This window comes from Hemitrygon akajei, chromosome 14, assembly GCF_048418815.1.
Source record: "Hemitrygon akajei chromosome 14, sHemAka1.3, whole genome shotgun sequence".
Taxonomy (NCBI): domain Eukaryota; kingdom Metazoa; phylum Chordata; class Chondrichthyes; order Myliobatiformes; family Dasyatidae; genus Hemitrygon; species Hemitrygon akajei.
The window spans coordinates 64,358,305-64,381,070 of record NC_133137.1 but is presented as its reverse complement, the minus strand read 5'-3'; the positions used below and the strand labels follow the sequence as shown (position 1 = coordinate 64,381,070).

At 39.2% G+C, this 22,766-nt stretch overlaps 1 protein-coding gene across 2 annotated transcripts in view; it reads left to right on the top strand.

Annotated features, from left to right (window-relative positions):
• Positions 1-22,766, top strand: part of LOC140738644 (copine-8) — a 306,170-nt gene that overhangs the window by 232,255 nt on the left and 51,149 nt on the right. For both annotated transcript variants that reach the window (XM_073066254.1, XM_073066255.1), the window contains 2 exons: positions 3,665-3,726; positions 14,910-14,956. In XM_073066254.1, the coding sequence (XP_072922355.1) occupies positions 3,665-3,726; positions 14,910-14,956 (109 nt within the window). The remainder of the gene's footprint in view (positions 1-3,664; positions 3,727-14,909; positions 14,957-22,766) is intronic.

The window sequence follows — 22,766 nt, the reverse complement described above, 5'->3', positions numbered from 1 at the left end:
GTTCTTCTTTTCCAGTGTGTGTTTCAAGCTCCCTAATGACACCCCTTGTTCAATGTAACATCTCTAATGATGCCTTTGAGTACCTCGGTTCTCTCTGAGTTCAGACTAATTGACTAGTACTGCAGTATTCCCCTTTTTGAAGAACTGGCTGTTGCCCATGCAGCAGGTTCCCCCTCTCCACGTCACTGATGTAGTCCAAGGGAAGGGCAAGCGCTGATACAGCTTGGCACCAGTGTCTTTGCAGAGGTTGCCAGAAAGGCTCTGGATTTCTTCCTCAGGGTTTACTCTTGAAGCCTTTTACATGGGTGGGTATAGCCGCAAAGCAGCGGAGGTTTAAAATCAGAATTTTCCTTCTCCATAAAAGACTTAGGCACATATATACAACTAGGATGCCTAAGACTTTTGCGTAGTACTGTATATTGGTTAAGATAGGAAGGAGGTAGGGAAACAAGTAAGAGTACTTAACTTTGTATTAACTCAGTAGTATTGTGTTATTTGGTAACTTACTGCCCATTACACCTGCTGGTATTTAGGACATCAATGAAGGGACTCAATCTCTGTCTGTCCTGCGTGACTCAAACATAGAAGGATTCTTCATTGCTGTTTCCGAAACAATTTTGTTTGACCAGTCAGCGTTGTTAACCCTGAGCTGAACCCCCAAACCAGGAGTTTGGCCTTAGTCTCTTAGTCTGGCTTCGACACTTGGCCAATGCGTGTTGGTGTGTGGCCAAGTGGTAAAGGCTTTGGGCTAGCGATCTGAAGGTCGTTAGTTTGAGCCTCAGTTGAAGCAATGTGTATGTCCTTGAGCAAGGCATTTAACCACACACTGCTCCTGCACGTTTATAGCCCAGTGGCGGCAGTTGGTGCAGTATGAACTAGACAAGACAAGACCTGACTGGTATGGGTGACCCTCCCAAGAGCCAAAGCATAAAGCCCAGACTCCAGCCAACATAGCTCTCTGGGTCATTGAAGCATGCGAACCTTGAAACCAGGACATGATTGTGAAGCTCTTGGAGGTATTTGGTAACTGGAAAGACATAATCTACAGTACTGAGCAAAAGTCTTAGCCATCCTAGCTATATATACGTGCCTAAGACTTTTGCACAGTACTGTATGTCTTGATAAAAAATACAGGAAATGCAGAAATCAATCATTCTATCCACAAAGCACATCCTTAAAGTCAGAAGACCATCCAAGAAGACGTCCGAAGCTTAGCACTCTGCAGTGACCTGTGTTGAATTTCAGTGGAGTTATGGAGTTTGACATTTAAATTAAGCTTTGACTGTTGCTGATGTGCATCTCCTGTGGATAAATTATACGTGTGCGAGTCAGAGATGCATCATTGCCATTTGAAATTGCTGCTTTCACCCTGCTTGCATGAAATATATTTACACAGAGTGTGTTACAACAGCCTTTGTCAAGTGATAACCAGGCAGTCGGTGTGCAAAGTAACAACGGTGAGGGAAAGGGACAAGCCATTAATTTCTTTCTTTCTCTTTTATTTCCCTTAATTCTTCACCTTCCCCCTAGCCCATTTCCCTCCAGCTTATCACTTCCCAGCTCTCTACTTTATCCCTCCCCCCACTTCTTATCCCCCCTCGACCATCCCATGTTACTTCACTCCTGATGAAGGGTTTCGGCCTGAAACGTCGTTATTACGGAGGCTGTCTGGCCTGCTGAGTTCTGCCAGCATTTTGTGTTTTTTATTTATTTCCAGCATCTGCAAATTCGCTCGTGAAGCCATTAATGTATTTGAAGTCTGAGGTATTTTTTGAGGGAAATGTGTTTATTGCGGTGAAAATTATATCCATTACTGAGTTAGGAATGGTGTGCTTGGCTGGAGGGATATGTTTTGATGCGGAGCTGTCAGTCAACCAGACTGACTAATGTTAAATAACTACCTGATCAATATCTTTAATAGTGAGGGGACATTGATGGTGTTCAGGTGTATGTTTAATTAGGACTACAAACCCAGCAGGGGTAGGAAAGGAGTAAGTGAACACATGTAGCCTTACAAAAAGAAGCATGGTTAAAATAGTATGTTTCAAAGCTAATCAATACTTCAATGATCCATCATGAAACGATGGCTGAAATGATGATTTCCCTGAATTTAGCCATTTTGGACAGGGATAAGTTATTTCTACATTTTTCTGGAGTCTTCAGAGAATAATTGAAAACTAAATTCTTAAGGGAATTATCTTTGAATAATTATGTATGTGAAGCCCAATCTCTTGTAGTCTAAGATCAGAATAAGAATCACTGACATGTGCCGTGAAATTTGTTGGATTCTTTTCGGCTGCATTCTTCATCTCAGCTCTTGAAATGCATGTACTTCTGTAAATTTACTATCTTCAATGACTAGGCAAGGTTTTACCATGTTTTATAAATTGTTCAGATTACCTATAAACTAATGACTGGTACATTATTTGAAAAGCTCATAAATATTTATTACGTTCAGCCTTTTTATCTACATGTTGAAAAGCTGTGAGTGATCTGAAGTCAATTAAACACCCTGGTTTTCCTGCTTTACTTCATTGTTAGCGCTGTGTCACATATTCTTCTCAAGACTTAGCCACTTACTTCAGGCTGACACTTCAGCGTATAACTGAGGGAGTTCTGACTGTCAAAGATTCTATCTGGATGAGTGTTAGATGAAGAAACATTGATAGTAAGCTGTCACATTATTTATTTTGTGTACCGTGACTAACCTTGGAAGTGCTTAGCTGACGGCAAAGCATCTTAAGAATGTCCTGAGGTCATAAATGGCATCATTTAAGTGCAGGTTTTGTATTTCCTGCCTTCTTCTCTTTCTTTTCCATTGATTCAATTGTAAAAAATCAGATATGCAGTTACAAGGTTCCCAATGCATCATTCCCTGCTTCATGATACTGCTTCAGATCAGTTTAAACCTGATTAACACAAAGATGGAATACAACATTTTGGCCTGAAACTTTCCACGGAGTAAGACATCAGTTCTGTGTAGAGCCTTCCATTTCTGGGTTTAACCTTAACCAAGATGGAGTCTAGGTTAGATTTGGGCATATCAGTAGTGACTGTATTGATCTGGCATTCCAAGTAAATTCCAGGTATTTGTAGTACTATACTAAGAACTCTCTCCCCTTAAGAGAACTCTGGTTTAATGAGCAACTTCACATACAGCTCATCTTAGAATAAAAGGAGTAAAATAAGGAATAGTGTATCTGAGACATCTTCAAGGAGCGATGCCTCAAAAAGGAGCTGCCCATCATTAAGGACCCGCTCCATCGAGGACTACTTCTTCCTCTCTGTGGTCTGATTTCTGAATTAACAATGAACCCATGTACACCTCGTCACTGATCTTTAAATTTCTGTTTTGCACTACTTATTTAACATAACTTTTAATTCAGTTTTTTAAATATTATTGTACTGCTGCCGCAAAGTTAACAAAATTCACGACGCATGCCAGTGATATTAAACGTAATTCTGATTCAGATGCTAATTCTGATTCTCTGCATTAATTTTATAATGAATGGTTTTGTATTATTTCTGTATTGTTTAAGAACTGCACATAAAATTTCCTGCTTAAATTGTTGCCATACTTCTTTGATTTTGCTGATGTTTTCTGTGTGTATTTTAATGGTTCCTTCTGAAGCAAAACAAGTGACTCTCATTTTTTTGTCTCCAGGTTACTTTGCTTTCCTTTGTAGTTGAAACTGAGAGCACTTTCCTTGATTACATCAGAGGAGGGTGAGTGCTTAAGTGTCTTCTGTTTAGATTTTGTGTAAAGCACACATCCTAAATGTGAAACAGTTTAAATTAAGGCAGCAGCTTAATGTTTAAATCACGATAATCCATGAATGTCAGATTATTGTCAGTATTAGTCAGGAAGGAGGGGTCAAGCAAATATAAATCTAACCAATCAATTCTACAGAAAGTAAAAGTTTGGTGGCTATGTTAGTCTGTTCTATGTAGCTGTGAATTTCTTTAAATCCAACTTTAAACTTACGTAATTTATGCAGACCTTCCACACTTTCAGCAGTTTGAGTTTAAGGTTTTTAAAGCAATTTGTCACTCTAGTATTCATCAGGAGGATCTGAGTCCTAAATCAACACCATTCAACATCACATGTTTGATTTCAAAGTATTATTTTGTTGAACAATTAATGATTGAATTTAAATTGCCTGGAATGATTGAAGCAATTTTTCTCAGTAGAAATGCTCATATGTCCCACTCAATAAAAATGGTGACTATAATATGTTTTCAGATTTGACAACTGGAATTATACTTAGACAGCATAGAAAGGGCACTTTGACTTTTCAAATGATTCAAAGTATACTTATTTTCCAAGAATGTATAAATCATACAACCCTGAGATTCATCTGCATTCATCCCATCCGTTCTACCGATTTTATACACTAACCCCATTTATTCACATTATGATGTTTTATTGGCCATTCTGGATCTCTGTGGCTTCCCTGTCAGAATGAAAGAAACATTATCATTCTACAGCTGTAGAATAGGTTCACTATATTAATTGCAAAGTCTGATTTGCATTCTATTATTAGCTCAGTTGGTAACTGAGATACAGTAATACAATAAAATCCTCAGTCACACTTTGAGCAGTTTTGGACTGAGTCAGTTGAGCATGGGGGAATTAAATATTTAGAGTAGTTTTCTATGACGAGCACAATGACTGGGGTTCAATCTCAACCTCTGGCGCTCTCTAAGTGAAATTTGCATTTTATTCCTCAAACTGATTTGGTTTCCTTCGAGTGCTCAGTTTCTTCCAGCATATGTAAAGGCACATATGTTATAGGATAATTGTAAGTTGGTACTAGGACTATAGGTCAGTGGTAGAATCTGGGCAGAATTGACAGGAATGCAAGAGATGAGGTTACAGTGGAAAATTAGGGGACAGTGGGTTTGCTTAATGAGCCACCATAGACCTGGCAGGACAAAATAATACTTCCATGTCAGAAAAAAATACGGAAATAGAATGAAAGTTTTCTTTTGGGTTTCAATCCAGAAATTTTATATTGTAGTAGCAGATTTTCATGCAGTTGAATTTCTGAACTACAGTTTGTTAAAGAAAGCTCTTTGTGGGCACAGTTAATTTATAGTATCCAGTCGGTATTCAGCATGAAGGAGGGGGCCCAATACATTGTTCTATAAAATTCAGGGAAGAGATGCCTCATTCAATAGGCCTGTCTTCCAGTTGCATGGTTGCAAGTTACACAATCTATCAAAACTACTCCCTAGTCATCATTTCAACCACTCAAAGTTTCTGTTTGCAGTTATAACCAGCGGACTGACCTGTAGCTAGTGTGTGCCCTGTTCAGGGAATCAAAATCAGATTATTTGAATATTGTGCATGAAGTAAATAATTGTAGAGGATTGTGCATTCCTTGAAGTAGAAGTATTCATAAGGATTTGAATGAAATGAGGATTCTTCAAATGAGGCCACACTTGGAGTACTGTGTCCAGTTCTGGTCACCTCAGTATAGGAAGAATGTGGAAGCATTGGAAAGGGTACAGAGGAGATTTACCAGGATGCTGCCTGGTTTAGAGAGTATGGATTATGATCAGAGATTAAGGGAGCTAGGGCTTTACTCTTTGGAGAGAAGGAGGATGAGAGGAGACATGATAGAGGTGTACAAGATATTAAGAGGAATAGACAGAGTGGACAGCCAGCACCTCTTCCCCAGGGCACCACTGCTCAGTACAAGAGGACATGGCTTTAAGGTAAGGGGAGGGAAGTTCAAGGGGGATATTAGAGGAAGGTTTTTCACTCAGAGAGTGGTTGGTGCGTGGAATGCACTGCCTGAGTCAGTGGTGGAGGCAGACACACTAGCGAAATTTAAGACTACTAGACAGGTATATGAAGGAATTTAAGGTGGGGAGTTATATGGGAGGCAGGGTTTGAGGTTGGCACAACATTGTGGGCCAAAGGGCCTGTAATGTGCTGTGCTATTCTGTATTTATTATCCAAATAATATCAGGATTAAAACATGAAATATTTCAGAATATACTACTGCAGAAAATTAAATTTTCAGCTGAAATTGTATGTCTCATAACCCTGAAGTGCACAGTTCTATCCCAGATCAAATTAACAGCACATTAGAAAGCAGTCAACCAAAATGCAATATCATGCCTTAATTAATGTTTAACATTGGCAAAATGAGAAAAGGCCATTTTAAGCAATTATATAGAGATTTTGCCTATTTGTGTAGCTCAAGAAATTATATTAATTAATTTAATTTATCCACTGGAAAGAGATTGTTGCAATTGAAAATATTTTTCTGAAGAAATATTGAAATGATTCTGCTGAGTGGATGGAGGGGTAAACTGAATAACCTGTAAAATTAGCCATGAATTGTGATGGTGGTCCACTTTTGCCCAATGACGCTAACGCAGACAGCACGCTGTTTTCATGTTGCCCAGTCATTTTAATGACCTCTGCATCAACTGGCTGTATGAACTGAGCCCAGAATCATCGGTAGTTAGCTTTACTGCACTTCTTAAAAGCCACCTTGGTTCAATGTGCCGAAGCCAATGTATGCAGTTATGCACCTAGCGAAACTGATTTACAAAGCAAAATGTAGATGCATTTAGGGACTCAGTGAGGGCTGGTGGGGTGGGGGGGGGGGGGGTTAGCGGAAGGATGACTGTATACTGAGAGAATGGAAATTTGTATTTAATGATGTGAGTTCTCCTGTATCAATTAATTTATGCAAACATACCATTGCAATTTAAATATTTTTTGATATTTTTCACATTAACTGAAGGAGTATACAAGGACAGAACCGTGTAATGAAGATGAAGCAGGAACTGTGACAATACAAATGCAGAGTGAAACAAAAGAAAGATTTAAATTATGCCCATGAAGTATAACTGGTAAAATAAGGCCATTTGTGTGTCTTGCAACTACATTCATGGATACCAAGCATATGTCCTCTGGGTTCAGTAAGCCAACACCAGCTCCCAAGATTATGGTGCCAGTAACACTTCTGATCTTGCAGATGTACAATTTGTGTTATTTGTGTATAGGAAAAGAAAGTCACAGCCCTTCTGAGACTGAAATTTAAGCATTGTTACTTATACTCTGATAAAAGTTTATAAGATGATGAGAGGCATAGATAGAGTAGACAGCTGGTATCTTTTCTCAGGGTTGAAGAGGACATGAGAGTGGGTAAGTTCTAAGCAGATGTACAAGGCAATTTTTTTTACACAGAGTGTGGTGAATGCTTGGACCGTGGTGTAGGCAGAGACAATTGGAGCATTTAAGAGGATATTTGATAGGCACATGAATGAGCAGGAAATGGAAGGATATGGATATTATGTCAGCAGAAAGGATTAGTTTAGTTGTCCATTTGATTACCAATTTAATTGGTTTGGCTCTACATTGTGGGCTGAAGGGTCAGTTCCTGTGCTGCTCTATGAATTTCAAACAATGACTCTTGGTTTGATAAAGAAATCAGCTTTTAGGAGCTCTTTTGTGACACTTTCATACACAGATCTTTGATGCCCATCAAATTATTCAGCCTCACTTTTCATTTCTCTGTGTTGCCAAGAATCTTTAAAAAAAATGTTAGATGCTCTTGGATCTGCTCAGATTTTCCAGTCAGGTTTTTTTTGTCTAAATGGAGTAGATTTTGCAACTGTCTGTGCCAGATGTGAATGCATAGAGCAGGTGTACAGAGTACAGGAAAATTGGACGTGATTGCCTTAAGCATGTTTTCCAGGCAGTTGTCACTTTCTGTGAATGTCTGGTCAGCTGGATTTCATGTGCAAGGATGCTCATGTAAATCTTCATCATGGGTGCACCCAGAATGCATTCTGAGACAGTACAAATGCACTTCAAGAACTCGGGGCTTATCTGACTCACATTCCCACTCTGCACTTTGTCCAGGTGAAATTAAGAGCACTGAACCCACGTACTCCTCTGAACTTTGAAAGGCGGAATGTCAAAGTCATAGAGACATACAACATGGAGCAGGCCATTCGACCCGTCACATCCATGTTGACCAGTAGACGCCCATTCACAATAACCCCATCTCCCAGCACTTGATCCATACCCTTCTATACCTAAGCAATCCATTGGTCACCTCTTTAATGCTCTCAGCGACTCTACCTTCACACCTCTTTAGGGCAGTGTACATACCACTCTCTGGGTGGTAACAAGACCCCTCATCCCTTCTGGATCTTCTGTTCTTTAACCTAAATCTGGATCAGAGTGCATACTTTATCTGTTTCCCACTTATCCACTACATGTTCCTTTCCTATTTATTTGTCTTAATATATTCAGAAGAACTTAGACTGTTATGTTTATTGCAGTTAGTAAATTTTGTGTTATAATCCTTTTGTTATTTTTTTCCTTGGTTGCTACTTCCTATTAGATCTGGCTACATAACAGACTGGGATAGGGGTGGCAAACCTTTTTGAGAGTGTGTGCCCAAATTGGATCTAATAAATTATCCTGTGTGCCATGAGCAGATAATCATTGATTAATGAATTACTTACAATAATTATGGACTTTTTAAGGAATCCTGTTGCTTGTTTACATGTATTTAGTGTCTTATTATTAATAAAAGTATAACTGATTGAAATAAATGGAAGAATTTAGAAAACTTGTTTTTTAACTTATTAACTTCTTAAAAATCAATTGAAAAGTAAATAGTCATAGGGGTGCTCAACGACATAGAGTATTTGTCATTATTATCAGTGGATATCCAGTGTTCACTCGCAAATGTCAGAAGGAAAAATATAGTCACTGCCACCTGCCCTAACCATTTTCTGTCCACATACTACATGTACACTAGATCTGCGAGGATTTCAAGATGTATCATGCAATCTCATGAGTTCTCTCAGCCATCCAGCTAGTGCTAAGCCTGTACGAGACATTTCATGTGAAAATATCTCACAGCTCTCACTGCTCGATTTGGCACTAGAGAAAATCACTAGGTATCTTTTTATTATGTTTGGTGTTTAAAGAATCGAGTGGCAGCACTGCATGCCACCTGCCAATGCAATGTTTTTGTGTGCCATCGTGAGCACATGTGCCATAGGTTCACTACCCTGAGACCAGGGCATGTATGATGTCTTGGAGTTGTGACGGGCTGGGCTTCAGATTGCTCAGTGATGGAATAATGCAATCTCCAACCAAACTAAACAATGATTCATATTCTATAAACTTGATCAGCCTTTTAAAAATTGCAAGAATAATGAATAAAAGTGTCACCCAGGACACTGAGAATTACTTAAAGGGTTACCAGGATGGATACATACCTGGTTCTTACTAAAATGAGAGAAAATTAATGGTGTGGGACCCAATGTTTGCAAGAGCACAGTTAGACTGGGATTAACTTGCTTGGAGCAAAGAAGATTAAGAAAAGATTTAATTGGAGATTTTCAAGTTGATGGAAAGGGTGGACTGTAGGAAGTGGTTTCATTAGCAGAGGATTTGAGGGCCAGAGGGTGCAGATTTAAAGTTTGGACAGAGGATAAAACAACAGACATTTTTTATGGAGATGAGGGTTTGCTTTTGTGCTATTTCAATTGAAGAACTTTATGACTGACCGGGTGAGCAATAGAGTCAAACAATACAGAAGCAGGCTATTTGACCCACTGAGTCAGTGCCGATGATCGAGAACCCATTTCCCATAATCCTACACTAATTCCCATTTTACTCATCCCTTCCATTCCCAACAACTCCTCTTTAGCCTCCAATTCTCCGCCACCTTCTTCCACCCCTACCTCTCCCTGCTTCTATCATTCACGTACTTCAGGGCAATTTTCAGCAGTCTATTACCTTACCATTCAGAATGAGGTTTAATATCACCAACGTATGTCATGAAATTTGTTGTCTTCACAGCGGCAGCACAATGCAATACAGTGGCCTCATTTTTGGGAAACTGGGACACCAGTTCCTGTTGGATTTGGGTGTTTTTATGATCCAGAGGTTCTGAATTCAAGAATAAGGCAAAAGACTTGTTGCCTACGGCTGTTTTATTAAGGTTTACAAGAATAAAAGAGCGAACAAAAGAGAACAGAGAACAAGGAAGTTATAGTTGTCTTATTCAAAAATTTATCCCTGACTAAAAAGATGACAACATTCCAGTGATATCAAATAACCCATAAAATAGCCAGATTCAAGTGGCAGGACACCTGCTGCAGGAAAACTAAGAAGCTTCTAGAAAAATACAGAAGCAGCTCTACTATAATTACTGGAAAATTCACTGAACAATTACACACATACACTTAGAGGCTACTTCGTTAGGTATTTCCTGCACCTACTAAAGTGCCCACTGAGTGTATGTTTATGGTCTTCTGCTGCTGAAGCCCATCCACGTTGAGGCTCAACGCGTTGTACATTCAGAGATGCTCTTTGGCACACAACTGTTGAAACACGTGGTTCTTTGAGTTACTGTCACCTTCCTGTCAGCTTTAACCAGTCTGGCCATTCTCCTTTGACCTCTCTCATTCACAAGGCATTTTCACCCACAGACCTACAAGGAAAATAATAATTCTACACCCTTATCCAACAAGAGGAAACCTACAGTTAGAATGTACATACTCCACACAGACAGCACAGGACTGAAAACTGGGAGATAGCAAGTGTACCAGCTACACTTTGGTCATACCTGAGCCACCAAACACTCAGAAATGTTTGCAGCTAATAAAAATTTGCAGAGTTCATCATCTGAACTACGAGAGTCACCATCGATTGTGATATCGGATTCTGTAACACTATGACATCACTCTTCTCCATTTAAAAAAACTCTTCTTTTCCCACTTCTATGCACTGGAAAAATTAACCATATCTACAGTGGGGTTATCAAATAAACGGATTTCAAAGCTGGTTAAAATAATTCAAGACTGGTATCAAGTAAAACGTAATGCATTACATTATCAAGCCCTGATAATGGTAGGGTTGGGGGAACCTGGAGTGAATTCAGTGTTAAAAGTGATGTAAAAGGAGTGAAATTAAGTATGACAAGTATGTAAATGAGAAATACTAGAACTTGTGATTTATCTTTTTGGGCAGTTGTAGCACTAGCAATCCAAAGCTAAGACTTTAATCAAAAAAATCAGAATGGTTCTTGTCAGTACTGTCTTCTCCACTCAGCTTTCAGGCTTATATCTGTCTCTTAACACCCAACTCCTCGTTGGAAATAAAAACATACAGCACGATGTTGTAGTGATTTGCTCAATGCTTTACAGTACAGGCGCTCTGGGTTCAATTCCCGCTGCTGCCATATTCTCCCCGTGACCCTGTCGGTTTCCTCTGGGTGCTCTGGTTTCCTCTCACAGTTGGTAGGTTAATTTTTCATTGTAAATTAGGCTCCGGTTATATAGGGGGAACGCTGGGCAGTGCAGCTCGAAGACCAGAAAAGGCCTACTCCCCGCTGTAGCTCAATAAATAAATTAAAAATATGAAGAGTGAACCTTTTTTTAAGCAGAGATGATTGTACAACACGTTTGTAAAAAAGATATCAAACAGAAACAACTTACTGTGTATCTTTTGAATGTAAAATATGTAAGGGAATTTTGCAACTTGCTGTGACATTGCTTCATAAGAGTCATTATAGAATCTAAACATAAAAGCATTTAATAATTTATAAAACTAATTGATGTTGCTTGAACTGCTGTAAGTTGTAACTTTGTGATGATAGTGTAACCAGCGCATACTTGCCCCACAGGTTTCATTCGGAAAAGCAGGGGATTAAAATTATCCATAAAATATTCATGTTTATGGAAAAAAGAATATTATTTACATATTACGATCTCTGATTTTGCTGTTTTGTTGTTCTTCTACTATAACCCATGTGCTAACACTAATAACATAAGGGATTTGGACTCTGTAATGTGGCATTTTTCTGTTTGCCCTGCAGGTAACTTCAAGGAACTCAGACATAATGCTTAAATATCAAATGGTTTTAGCACAAGCTGGCCAGAAACCAGCACTGAAGTAGCTACACATAAGGGGCAGCAATAGCAGAAAGCACAAATGAGTTTTTGGACATTAAGATACTCTTTTTCAAACAATATTAAGTTTCTGGGGTGTGTATAAGACAATATTCTCTCATGAAGGTTTAACATGGAGAAACTGAAATGTCTATGATTAAATTACAAATGGGCTGACGGCCTATTATACAATGCCTGTGATCTTGCTTTCTATTAACAATCCCAGAAAGGAAAAATTGAGCATAGTTTGAATCAAGCTGGTGATTATTTTGTACATTTGTGTGGAATGCACCGCCAGCGAAGGTGGTAAAGGCGGACACAATAGGGTCTTTTAAGAGACTCTTAGATAGGTACATGGGACTTAGAAAAATAGAGGGCTATGCGCTAGGGAAATTCTAGGCAGCTTCTAGGAGTAGGTTACATGGTCGGCACAATATTGTGGGTCGAAGGGCCTGTAATATGTTGTAGATTTCTACATTCTATGTATCTGGATTTGTTCATTTTCACTATCCATTGGACTTGCTATGTTGATTTTAGGGATTTCTTCTACCTTCCATGGGAAATTCAGCCATTTTTACCCCAATGTTTCATGCAATAGTTTTCTTATATTTTCTGGCCCACTTTCAGGTGCAGGGGTTGAAAGTTTCAGCTTTCCATGTGTTGTTAGTGAGCTTCCCAGAGTGTGATGCAGAGGATGGCTGTAGCATGCACTGGAGACCACGTGCTCTGTACTGAGCTTAATTTTCTGAGAATACATGAAAAATGTTTCAAGTATGCCTTTAAGTCAATTATTTACAAAAGCATTCAAGATTTTTCCCCAAGTAATATCGAGCTAAGTGTTGGTGTTGCCATTCTAAAAGAAAATAGTTTAGATTAACACACACACAAAATGCTGGTGGAACGCAGCAGGCCAGGCAGCATCTACAGGGAGAAGTGCTGTCGACGTTTCGGGCTGAGACCCTTCGTCAGGACTAACTGAAAGGAAAGCTAGTAAGAGATTTGAAAGTAGGAGGGGGAGGGGAAAATGCGAAATGATAGCAGAAGACCGGAGGGGGTGGGGTGAAGCTGAGAGCCAGAAAGGTGATTGGCAAAAGGGATACAGAGCTGGAGAAGGGAAAGGATAGTGGGACAGGAGGACTAGGGAGAAAGAAAGGAGGAGGGGAGCACCAGAGGGAGATGGAGAACAGGCAGAGTGATGGGCAAGGAGAGAAAGAAAAAAAAGGGGGAAACAAAAACAAAAAAGAAACTAAATATATCAGGGATGGGGTAAGAAGGGGAGGAGGGGTATTAACGGAAGTTAGAGAAGTCAATGTTCATGCCATCAGGTTGGAGGCTACCCAGCCGGTATAAAAGGTGTTGTTCCTCAGGTTGGAGGAACAACACCTTATATACCAGCTGGGTAGCCTCCAACCTGATAGCATCTCAGGCTGTTTCCCATAATATAGAAGATGCCATCAGCTCACTGAGTCTTTGCTAGTTCCTTGGTGAAGAATCATTTCCATTCACCGATATACAACTTAAGATGAAATTTAGACCATGCTCATTTTAATATTTTCAGATATCTCAATAAAATCTGATGAAGCTAAATATCACCTTGTGAAGGAGAGCAGGAAAGACCAACACAGGAGGCAGAGGCTATAATTGTTCATTTGGATGAGATAGTTTTGCTGCACAGTTTTCTAGAGCAACAAACACATTCACTTTTCTTCATCCTTTAGTATCTTTTTAAAAATCAGAAGTAGGAACATAAAGGGTACTGTACATGCCAAAGAGGGACCAACTTGCTGTCTAATAATTGTGGTAGCCAGGTGTTTTGCTCAGAATTAGGAAGGAGCCTCCTGAACATTTTGACTTTACAGCATGATAAGAGGTTCCCATTAAAACAGGAGTTCCCAATTTGGACCATGGACCCCTTCCTTGATGGTATTGATCCATGGCCTAAAAGTGGTAGGGAACCCCTGCATTAAAACAATCTTCAACTTCACAGGGGAATTTGGATGAAGAGCAAAATAATAATCAATAGTTACCACGTCAAGCAACAGCACTGAAGGGGATAACAGCTTTAATAATGTGGGTCTTTGGTTTCATTCTTAATCCTTCTGACATTTTACTTTCAAATGATTTTGGAGGCCTTTCAGTCCCAAGTCCTAACTCTCTGCACTTATTTTTCTGAGTTTTCTTTCTCCATTATTTACAGCTCTCCTATTGTTACTCTTTTTTTAAAAAAAAATTAGTAGTTTCAAATTAGGGAGAAGATTGAGATGATAACATTGATCAGTGGTGTTCTTAAAGGTGGTGAGGTATTTTGAGACAGGAAAAGAGATCAATAGATGGAATGGAATATTTAGGTGAGATGTATAATGAATGTGTCACTTCTCACAGTGTTGAGATAACTGCCTCCTATAATGTTGCTACACAACACATAATCAAGATTCTGGCTAGCAAAGAGGTCATTTGCAATTCTTGGGTCTCAATTAATTGAGAAGAACTTCTTGATTGGACAAGCTTGTTCATAACTTGTCAAAATTAAATGTACTTCGATAATGAATTTACTTTGAATGTTGAACCTTGAACTTTAAATCAGTGGCAAAAGAATCAAATGGCTCATTAAAGGACGTGTTAGTGAGTCAGTAACGAGGAGTTTTGTCACAAGAAAAGGATTGTGGGATCATGTTTTCTGGATACTTGTGAGCAATGCGAGTGAAATAGATGACTCCAACTGACTTGATTCAAGTTCATTACCTGTTTTTGTATGAAATAATATGAAACAGGTTGCTTATTATTGTGTAAGTGCCACAATATAATGTGTGCATGTTTTTAAAATGTGATGATATCTTAAAAAGTGCAAGGGATAAATTTTGTTCTATCACAATTTGCTTTATTAAAGTGGATAAGGGAATTTATAATGCAAGAAGCTTATTGGGCAATTTTGGTCAAATAATTTTAAGTGATGTTTTGTCTTCTAGGACACAAATCAATTTCACAGTGGCCATTGATTTTACAGCATCGAATGGTAGGTGGAATGAAATCTTATTTTTTTAAATCAGTTCATTACTTATTAAACAATTATTCTTTGACAGTACTGATGATTTACATATGTAACATAGAATAATAGAAGTTAATGTTTATCAGTAACATTTTACAAAATTAAATGAGCAGACTGGTACCAAGAAAGGTAACTTTTCATGATGGCAGCAATTTGCAGTAATGAGACTTTTCAATTTGAAAAGTTTTGGCGGGAAGTATTCCATACCTTCTCACAACTTTTTAGGGTCCAATTTGACCCAAATCCCCTTACTGCCTTGTTTGGTATTATTGCAGATGAAGATATAACTTTAAATACTTCTAACCTACAGGTTTTAGTTTTTAACTCTCTTTTAGCAAGGAGAGCAATCTTGCTTAAATGGAAGGAGTCTACCCCTCCTACACATCTTCAATGGCTACGTGATATTATGTCTTATTTAAATTTAGAAAAGATCCGCTGCTCAGTCTTAAATTCAAAACAATTTTTTAATGATATCTGGGGACCTTTCCTAAATTACCTTTCCAATTTATAAAGTTTAACAGTGCACAGACTTTTACGTATATTTTTATCTTCTCTTCTTAAGCGAATATGTTTTCTTTTCTAATTTATCCATTATCATCCATCAGCTTTTTTCTTTGGTAGTTGGTAGGGGGTTGACTTTTTTTATATTAAAAAATTTATTTTATGATGTATGACCTATCTTTAAATTTTTGATTACAGAGTGGTATACCTTTATGTGTTATGCTATAACATTTTGATCAATTTTATCACAATATATGAATGTACACAAGTTATGTTGAGATGTATCTATGTGTTGCACTCTGAAAATCTTGTTTTTTTTTCTTCTGAATAAAAATATTGTAAAAAAAAAAGAGACTTTTCAATTTGAAGACAGCTGATTCTTGAACTATTCCTAACAGGTGAAAATAGAATTATCACCTGGTAGATGGTAGCCTATAAAGGATTACTTTGGTGGAGAGAGGGATGAGGAGTTTGGGAGGACAATCTGCTGGGCATGAGGATCTAGAGTGGTATAACAGCAGGCAAGGAGATGGGTGAGTTTAGTGAGCTAGTCATCAAATTTGACGGCTGCTGGAAGGAAGCATCTTAGCAACTACCAGGAAATTGTATCATGTTTGCAGGAATATCTGTATTGTTTACCCACTAGCTTCATGTTGATGGAATTGGCCTTGTAATAACCCCTGCTCTTTCTTAATTGATGCACCACCGGCACCTGGTGAATTTCGCATAAATGAGTGTCCTGGTAAGCTAAACATCACTTCAGTGGCTTGAGCATTGGTGAGTCACATCAAGGAGATCCCTGATCAAACCTTTATTAGAGCCCCCATCTGGAAGCTGAAAAGCAAGTGATAATGCATGCCACCAGTCTGATCAGTCATCTAGCCTTCTGGGACATTTCAGATGTCTGCCATCACTTGCAGTAGTGGTCTGAGCTTCCTTCTGCATTCCTTTGACTGCCTCTCTCCTTTCACCCACTGCATTTCCGACTGCAATGGTGCCAATCCTCTTTCTCCTCATTATCCACTGCTGTTAATGTGGATAAGACCTGACTGCACTTTGAGGCCTGGCTCTTCTGGTTTTAAATAGAAGATATTCTCGCCATACCTTGTGTCTTTGTGATTATCTTTTCACACTGGTCTGGGTCATAAGCTTCTGTAAAAGTTTTGTCTTTGATAAGTTCCTGAGTTGCAGTTTGTTATTTCTGCACTGTCCTTCGCAACTTGAGAGCTGCTTCTATAGAATCCAGCAATCCAACCTACTTCCTCATTTGGTTTCTGTAGTGACACTCAGTCAGGTGAGCAGCAGAATCAAATAAGTGACATTAATTATTTTTCATCTGATTTATATGTTTAATTCCATAATGTTTGGAGGATTTATTTAGTAAATAGCAGAAATAACTCAATTAATAGTGTTATCAGAATTAAAGTCAGAGTATATTGTATTGGTATTAACCCCACTGATAGCATCCAAGACCATGAGTGTTGATTTCTGTTATCTGTTGTCTTGCATCGCCTGCATAGTCCTAACCTTGGCATTCTGTATTGATCTCATTATTTGGTGGATTACTTCTACTGTTACACTTCTGATTTGCCTATTCTTTTCAGAATAAGTTTCAGATTGAGAAGGGGAACAGAAAGGGAGATATTGTACAATGGTTCTGATCATTTTCTCTGGCATCAACCTGTTTGTGCTGTTTTAGGCTAGAATGACTCCCTTTAGATACTGTTTTGATGGGATTAAAGCTGAAAGTAGTGCAGTGAATATGACACCATTTGCTCCCATGTTTCATTATCTGAGCTTATGTCCCTCGCCGGTGACTCTGTGCACTAGAAATTATAGAACCATGGGGCAATACAGCATGGATACAGACCCTTTAGTCGAACAAGTCTCTACCAACACAGTGTCCACTCAGTAAGTCCCAATATCCTGTGTTTGACTCCTGGCCAGTATTTTTGAAAGCTCCATCTCTCCATGTGCTTCTTAAATGATACTGTTGTACCTGTCTCAACCACTTCCTTTGGCAGCTTGTCACATACACTCACCATCCTCTACATGGGAGAAAAAATGCCCTCTAGCTTAAATCCATGCTCTCAAGTTTTGGACTCCTTTACCTCGGAAAGAAGATTGTTACCATTCACAATAGCTATGCCTCTCAAAATTTTAAACTTTTCTATTAGTTTTCCCTTCATTTTCCTACGTTCCAACGAATAAAGACCTAGTCTGGTCAACATCTCCCTGTACATCAGTCTGCCTTGTCCTGGCAACATCCTCATGTATCTATTCTGCACTCATCCAAATTTAACCGCATCTTTCCTATAACAGAGTGACCAAAACTGTACACAGTTCTCAAGAGTGACCTCACCCGAGATTTATACAACTGCAACATAATGTCCTGTATTCACTGTCCTGACTGAGGAAGGCCAGGCAGTTCCTGATCAAGCCTTCTGCATTTACATCCAAAACATTTCCATAAATAACCAAGGTCCCAATGTTGATGTCGTCATTTTCAATCCTGGACATTTCTGGCATTCCAAGCCTGAACGTTAGAAACCGCAGTGGGCAAACAATTCTGAACTGCTTACTTACTATTTTCCACAGGGCTCGCTCTCACTGTGACAAATATCACTGCTTTTCAAACACAAACACACAAAACTGACACTATTTTTAAAATGTTTGTTCTAAGCACGGTGTAGTGTCTAACGATTACAAAAGTGCACACTAATAACAGAAGCTAGAAACTCTTTGGTAATAGTCACCTGTTCCACTTAAGTGGCTTGCTGTACCAAATAAATGAAGGGAACCCCAACTATTTTCTCAATTAGTTTTTGTTCCTTAAGAGTCTTCCATAATAAGTGGCTGCTCAATTAACCGATGGCCAAATTAACCAGATTCCACTGTACTCTTAACATAATTTGGCAGTAATCAAAACTTGGGTGGTCCCAAGTTTGCCCTTCTGAGATAAAGATGAAAGAGGAACGTTACACATCATTGACATCTTGATCCAATCTACTTATCAACTCCATCTTAAAAAATAACTCCCATTTCTTCTCTGAAATAGCTGAAGTAACGGCATCTCAATCTTCCCTTGAGTTCCATTATCTTATCACTAGATTTGTTAACTCATGGAGTCTCACGCCTTCTGTTATAATCCAGAAACCACCTCCCAATCACATTGTCATTCATAAAGGATGAGAAATGAGGCCAATTTGTATCTGATCAAGCACATAACTCATATAAATGGCACTTAAGGTAGATTTAGAAACAGTCTTTTCAGTTTCTTCTTATTCTCAATTATGTTAAACCTTCCCCTCTCGATTGGTCTGACTGCCTGTAACTCATCCATGATGCTAAGCAAATTTTGATTTCTTGAATCTCAGTCAGTCCGGACCGGGAGCAGCATCTCCAGCAGCATCTCCAACAGCATCATGCTGAGCATGGGGGCTCCCCAGGGCTGTGTGCTCAGTCCATTGCTGTTCACTCTGTTGACCCACAACTGTGCTGCAACACACAGCTCGAACCACATCATCAAGCTCGCCGATGACACGACTGTTGTGGGTCTCGTCAGCAAGAACGACAAGTCAGCTTACAGAGAGGAGGTGCAGCGGCTAACGGACTGGTGCAGAGCCAACAAACTGTCTCTGAATGTGAACAAAACAAAAGAGATGGTTGTTGACTTCAGGAGGGCATTACCCGCTGAACATCGACGGCTCCTCGGTAGAGATCGTAAAGAGCACCAAATTTCTTGGTGTTCTCCTGGCGGAGAATCTCACCTGGTCCCTCAACACCAGCTCCATAGCAAAGAAAGCCCAGCAGCATCTCTACTTTTTGCGAAGGCTGAGGAAAGTCCATCTCCCACCCCCCATCCTCATCACATTTTACAGGGGTTGTATTGAGAGTATCCTGAGCAGCTGCATCACTGCCTGGTTCGGAAATTGCACCATATCGGATCGCAAGACCCTGCTGCAGATAGTGAGGTCAGCTGAGAAGGTCATCGGGGTCTCTCATCCCGCCATCACGGATATTTACACTACACGCTGCATCCGCAAAGGAAACAGCATAATGAAGGACCCCACACACCCCTCATACAAACTCTTCTCCCTCCTGCCGTCTGGGAAAAGGCACCGAAGCATTCGGGCTATCATGACCAGACTGTGTAACAGTTTCTTCCCCCAAGCTATCAGACTCCTCAATACCCAGAGCCTGGACTGACACCTTACTACCCTATTGTCCTGTTTATTATTTATTGGAATGCCTGTACTGTTTTGTGCAGTTTATGCAGTCCTGGGTAAGTCTGTAGTCTAGTGTAGTTGGTTTTTTTTCCTCTCTGTTGTTTTTTACATAGTTCAGTCTAGTTTTTGTCCTGTGTCATGTAACACCATGGTCCTGAAAAACATTGTCTCATTTTTACAATGTACTGTTCATAGCAGTTATGGTCAAAATGACAATAAAAGTGACTTGACTTGACTTGATCATGTTTCTATCAGCTGTGTTCAGTGCTGATAGTATCTCAGTTAACAAGGTATTATAATACAACAAGGCATCTCTCCTAATCGACTCTTCCATTTCTGTTTTCCTCTTCATGCTTCCCCTGTGTAAACTGTAAATGTAGACAATATCAAATAAGACATAACAGCTCTTTGACTACTTTATTTCAAATCTGTGTCAATGTGTTGGAATGTTATTCTGCAGTGTATCTCCTTCAGCTGTTCAATGCTTTGCTCTTGGCTGTCACTTGGTTCAATGATAACTGAATGTTTCCTCCGTGGAGATTTAGTCAGTTATTTCTCTTTCTTATCGTATTGCATGATGTGTTAGTGTTGAGTTGTCATACATGACTGAGACGTATTCATTTGTCAAGATAATCCACCATGCTTCTCTACATGATCTTTATCTTACTGGTAACCAAATTACTGCAATATTGAAGTATTATTGCTAAGTATCATCGTTTGTTCTTCCATGTCCTTAATGATTGTCAGATAAAGCAACACTTTTAAAATATTTGTTAAGTAAGTACACAGACCTCGCCAAGAGAAATTGCATATATCATGATTAAACTTGGTGTCAGACTAATCACTGAGGCTGAATTTTCTGCAAATAATTTAAACCAGGTCAAGAGCATATTTGGAAATGTTGGTTGCTATAATTTTCTGTTTGTGATTAAAACTGCACTCATGAAATTACAGTTTTATTTCATCCAGAAGAAAAAGAAAAGGGGTACAGTCCAATGCGGTAATACATTAAAATACCAGGATACTTGCACAATTTTAATTTCGTCATTCCCAAACATACTGATACATTTTAGTTTACTTACTTTTTTCCACTTTTAACATTTTCTGTTAGGTCAATTTTTAGTTTTCTTTCACTAATTAAAGTATGTTTTCTGATTAGTCACAAAATACTTTGTTCACACGTATGTAGATGTAATTGGTATGAAGATTTAATCATGACGTTAGACTTCATTTAAAAATGCCTTTATGTGTTTTGTTCCTGACAATAACACACACCACTGAATGTGCAACTCTAAGCCTCTCACCAGTGGTATCTGAAGCCCAAATTGCCCACTGACAGCTGCAGAGAAATTCGTAAATTATTGAAGCAGCTGGATTTCTTGCAGTTTAAATGTGTTTATCAACTTTTTCTTAAGAGAATAGAATCCATTGTAGCTTTGAGAGCCCAAGTGGCTAATTTGTCACCACTGGAATAATATCCATTTCAAATTAAGCAAGTAATCAGATCAATTAGAGGCTTCTATGCAACTTGTAATATTAATTTTAAGTGATGTTCATTTGCTGAAAAGTACAAGGACGTAAAGAGAATGAGTGATTAAAAATAAAATCAGTGTTGTGTTTCTTCCATCAGAAGTCCTTGGGCTTCTTTTGGAACTGAAAAGAAAATGAAAGAAATTCATTGTCACAGCACCTAAACTTACAATGTTATCCAAAAAGGATTAAAACAAAAGTTGCAGTTTCACACAGCTTGCATACTTGCAAAAGAATAGGAAAGGTTTGCAGAGAACTTTGGTGGGTGGACATTCCTATGCTCTGCTCCATCTTCAGCTTGTGGACCACGCAGAATTCCCAGCTACCACACGGTACATAATTTCAGATGGTATTAAATGTAACGTTCCCATTCTTTCTTTAGGCGATCTTATGTACTCTGATATGGAGGACCATCTGGTCTTTTGTGAAGTAGAAGGATGTGTTTGGAGGATGGAAGTATCTTCGGTATTAGAGGTGCCACTGGATCAGTGTGATGGAACAACAGCAGCATTGAGCTTCATGTCAGGGAAGGGAAAAGTGAGCCTAGATTAAAAATCCTCATTTATAATCCATGGGATTGGGAAATATTGGTTTGGGGTTGAGGTTGTAGCTGTGGAACAAGAACAGGGGTTGAAGTAGCAGAGCATCAAATGTAATCTCATCTGCCATTGCATTACTGAAATGTGACTGGCCCAGTGATGATCACAGCTGAAGCAGCTTATCCCTGCAGTGTTTGAAAAGGAGCAATGTTTGGAGATTCACAGCACTCTGTGTCTAAGTCACATCAGTCATGTATGGGTGGCTCAAGACTGTTAGGCAGAATTATCTGAATGTTGCGAAATGACCTGGAAGTGGCCAAAATCATGTTTCACTCCAGGTAAAAACCAGTTGCAAAATGCAGGGAGAAATTCAGCAGCATGAACAGTGATTTCCCTATCTTCTGGTCATTAGTCCAGCTACCTCTTTTTCCATTTCCCAATCTGGTTACCCTCTCACCCCTTCTCTTCTAAGTAACTGTTCATCACCTCCCCCTGGTAACCCTCCTACCCTTTATGTTATAGTCCACTCTCCTCTCCTATTAGATTCTTCCTTCTTCTGGTCTTTACTTCTTCCTATCATCTCCCAACTTCTTACTTCATCCCAACCACCCATCTTCGCCCTCACTTGGTTTCATCTATCACCGTCCATCTTGTACTCCTTAGCTTCCCTGCCCCCACTTTATTATTCTGGCTTTTGTCCCATTCCTTTCCTGTCATGGTGAATGGATCGGACCCAAGCTCAGTTACTGATCATTATGCCTGCTGGTGTTCAGGGCAGCAATGAATGTCCTCCATCTGCCTGTCCTTGGCCACTCAGATGTAGAAGGATTCTTCATTGCTGTTGCTGTAACAATTTTGTTGTACCACTCAGGGTTGTTTTGTTAGCCCTGAGCTAAACCCCCAAACCTAGAGGATCAGTAGACCACTCTTAGTCTGGCCTTCACCCTTTGACCTGTTTGACATGGGTAACTAACCCTG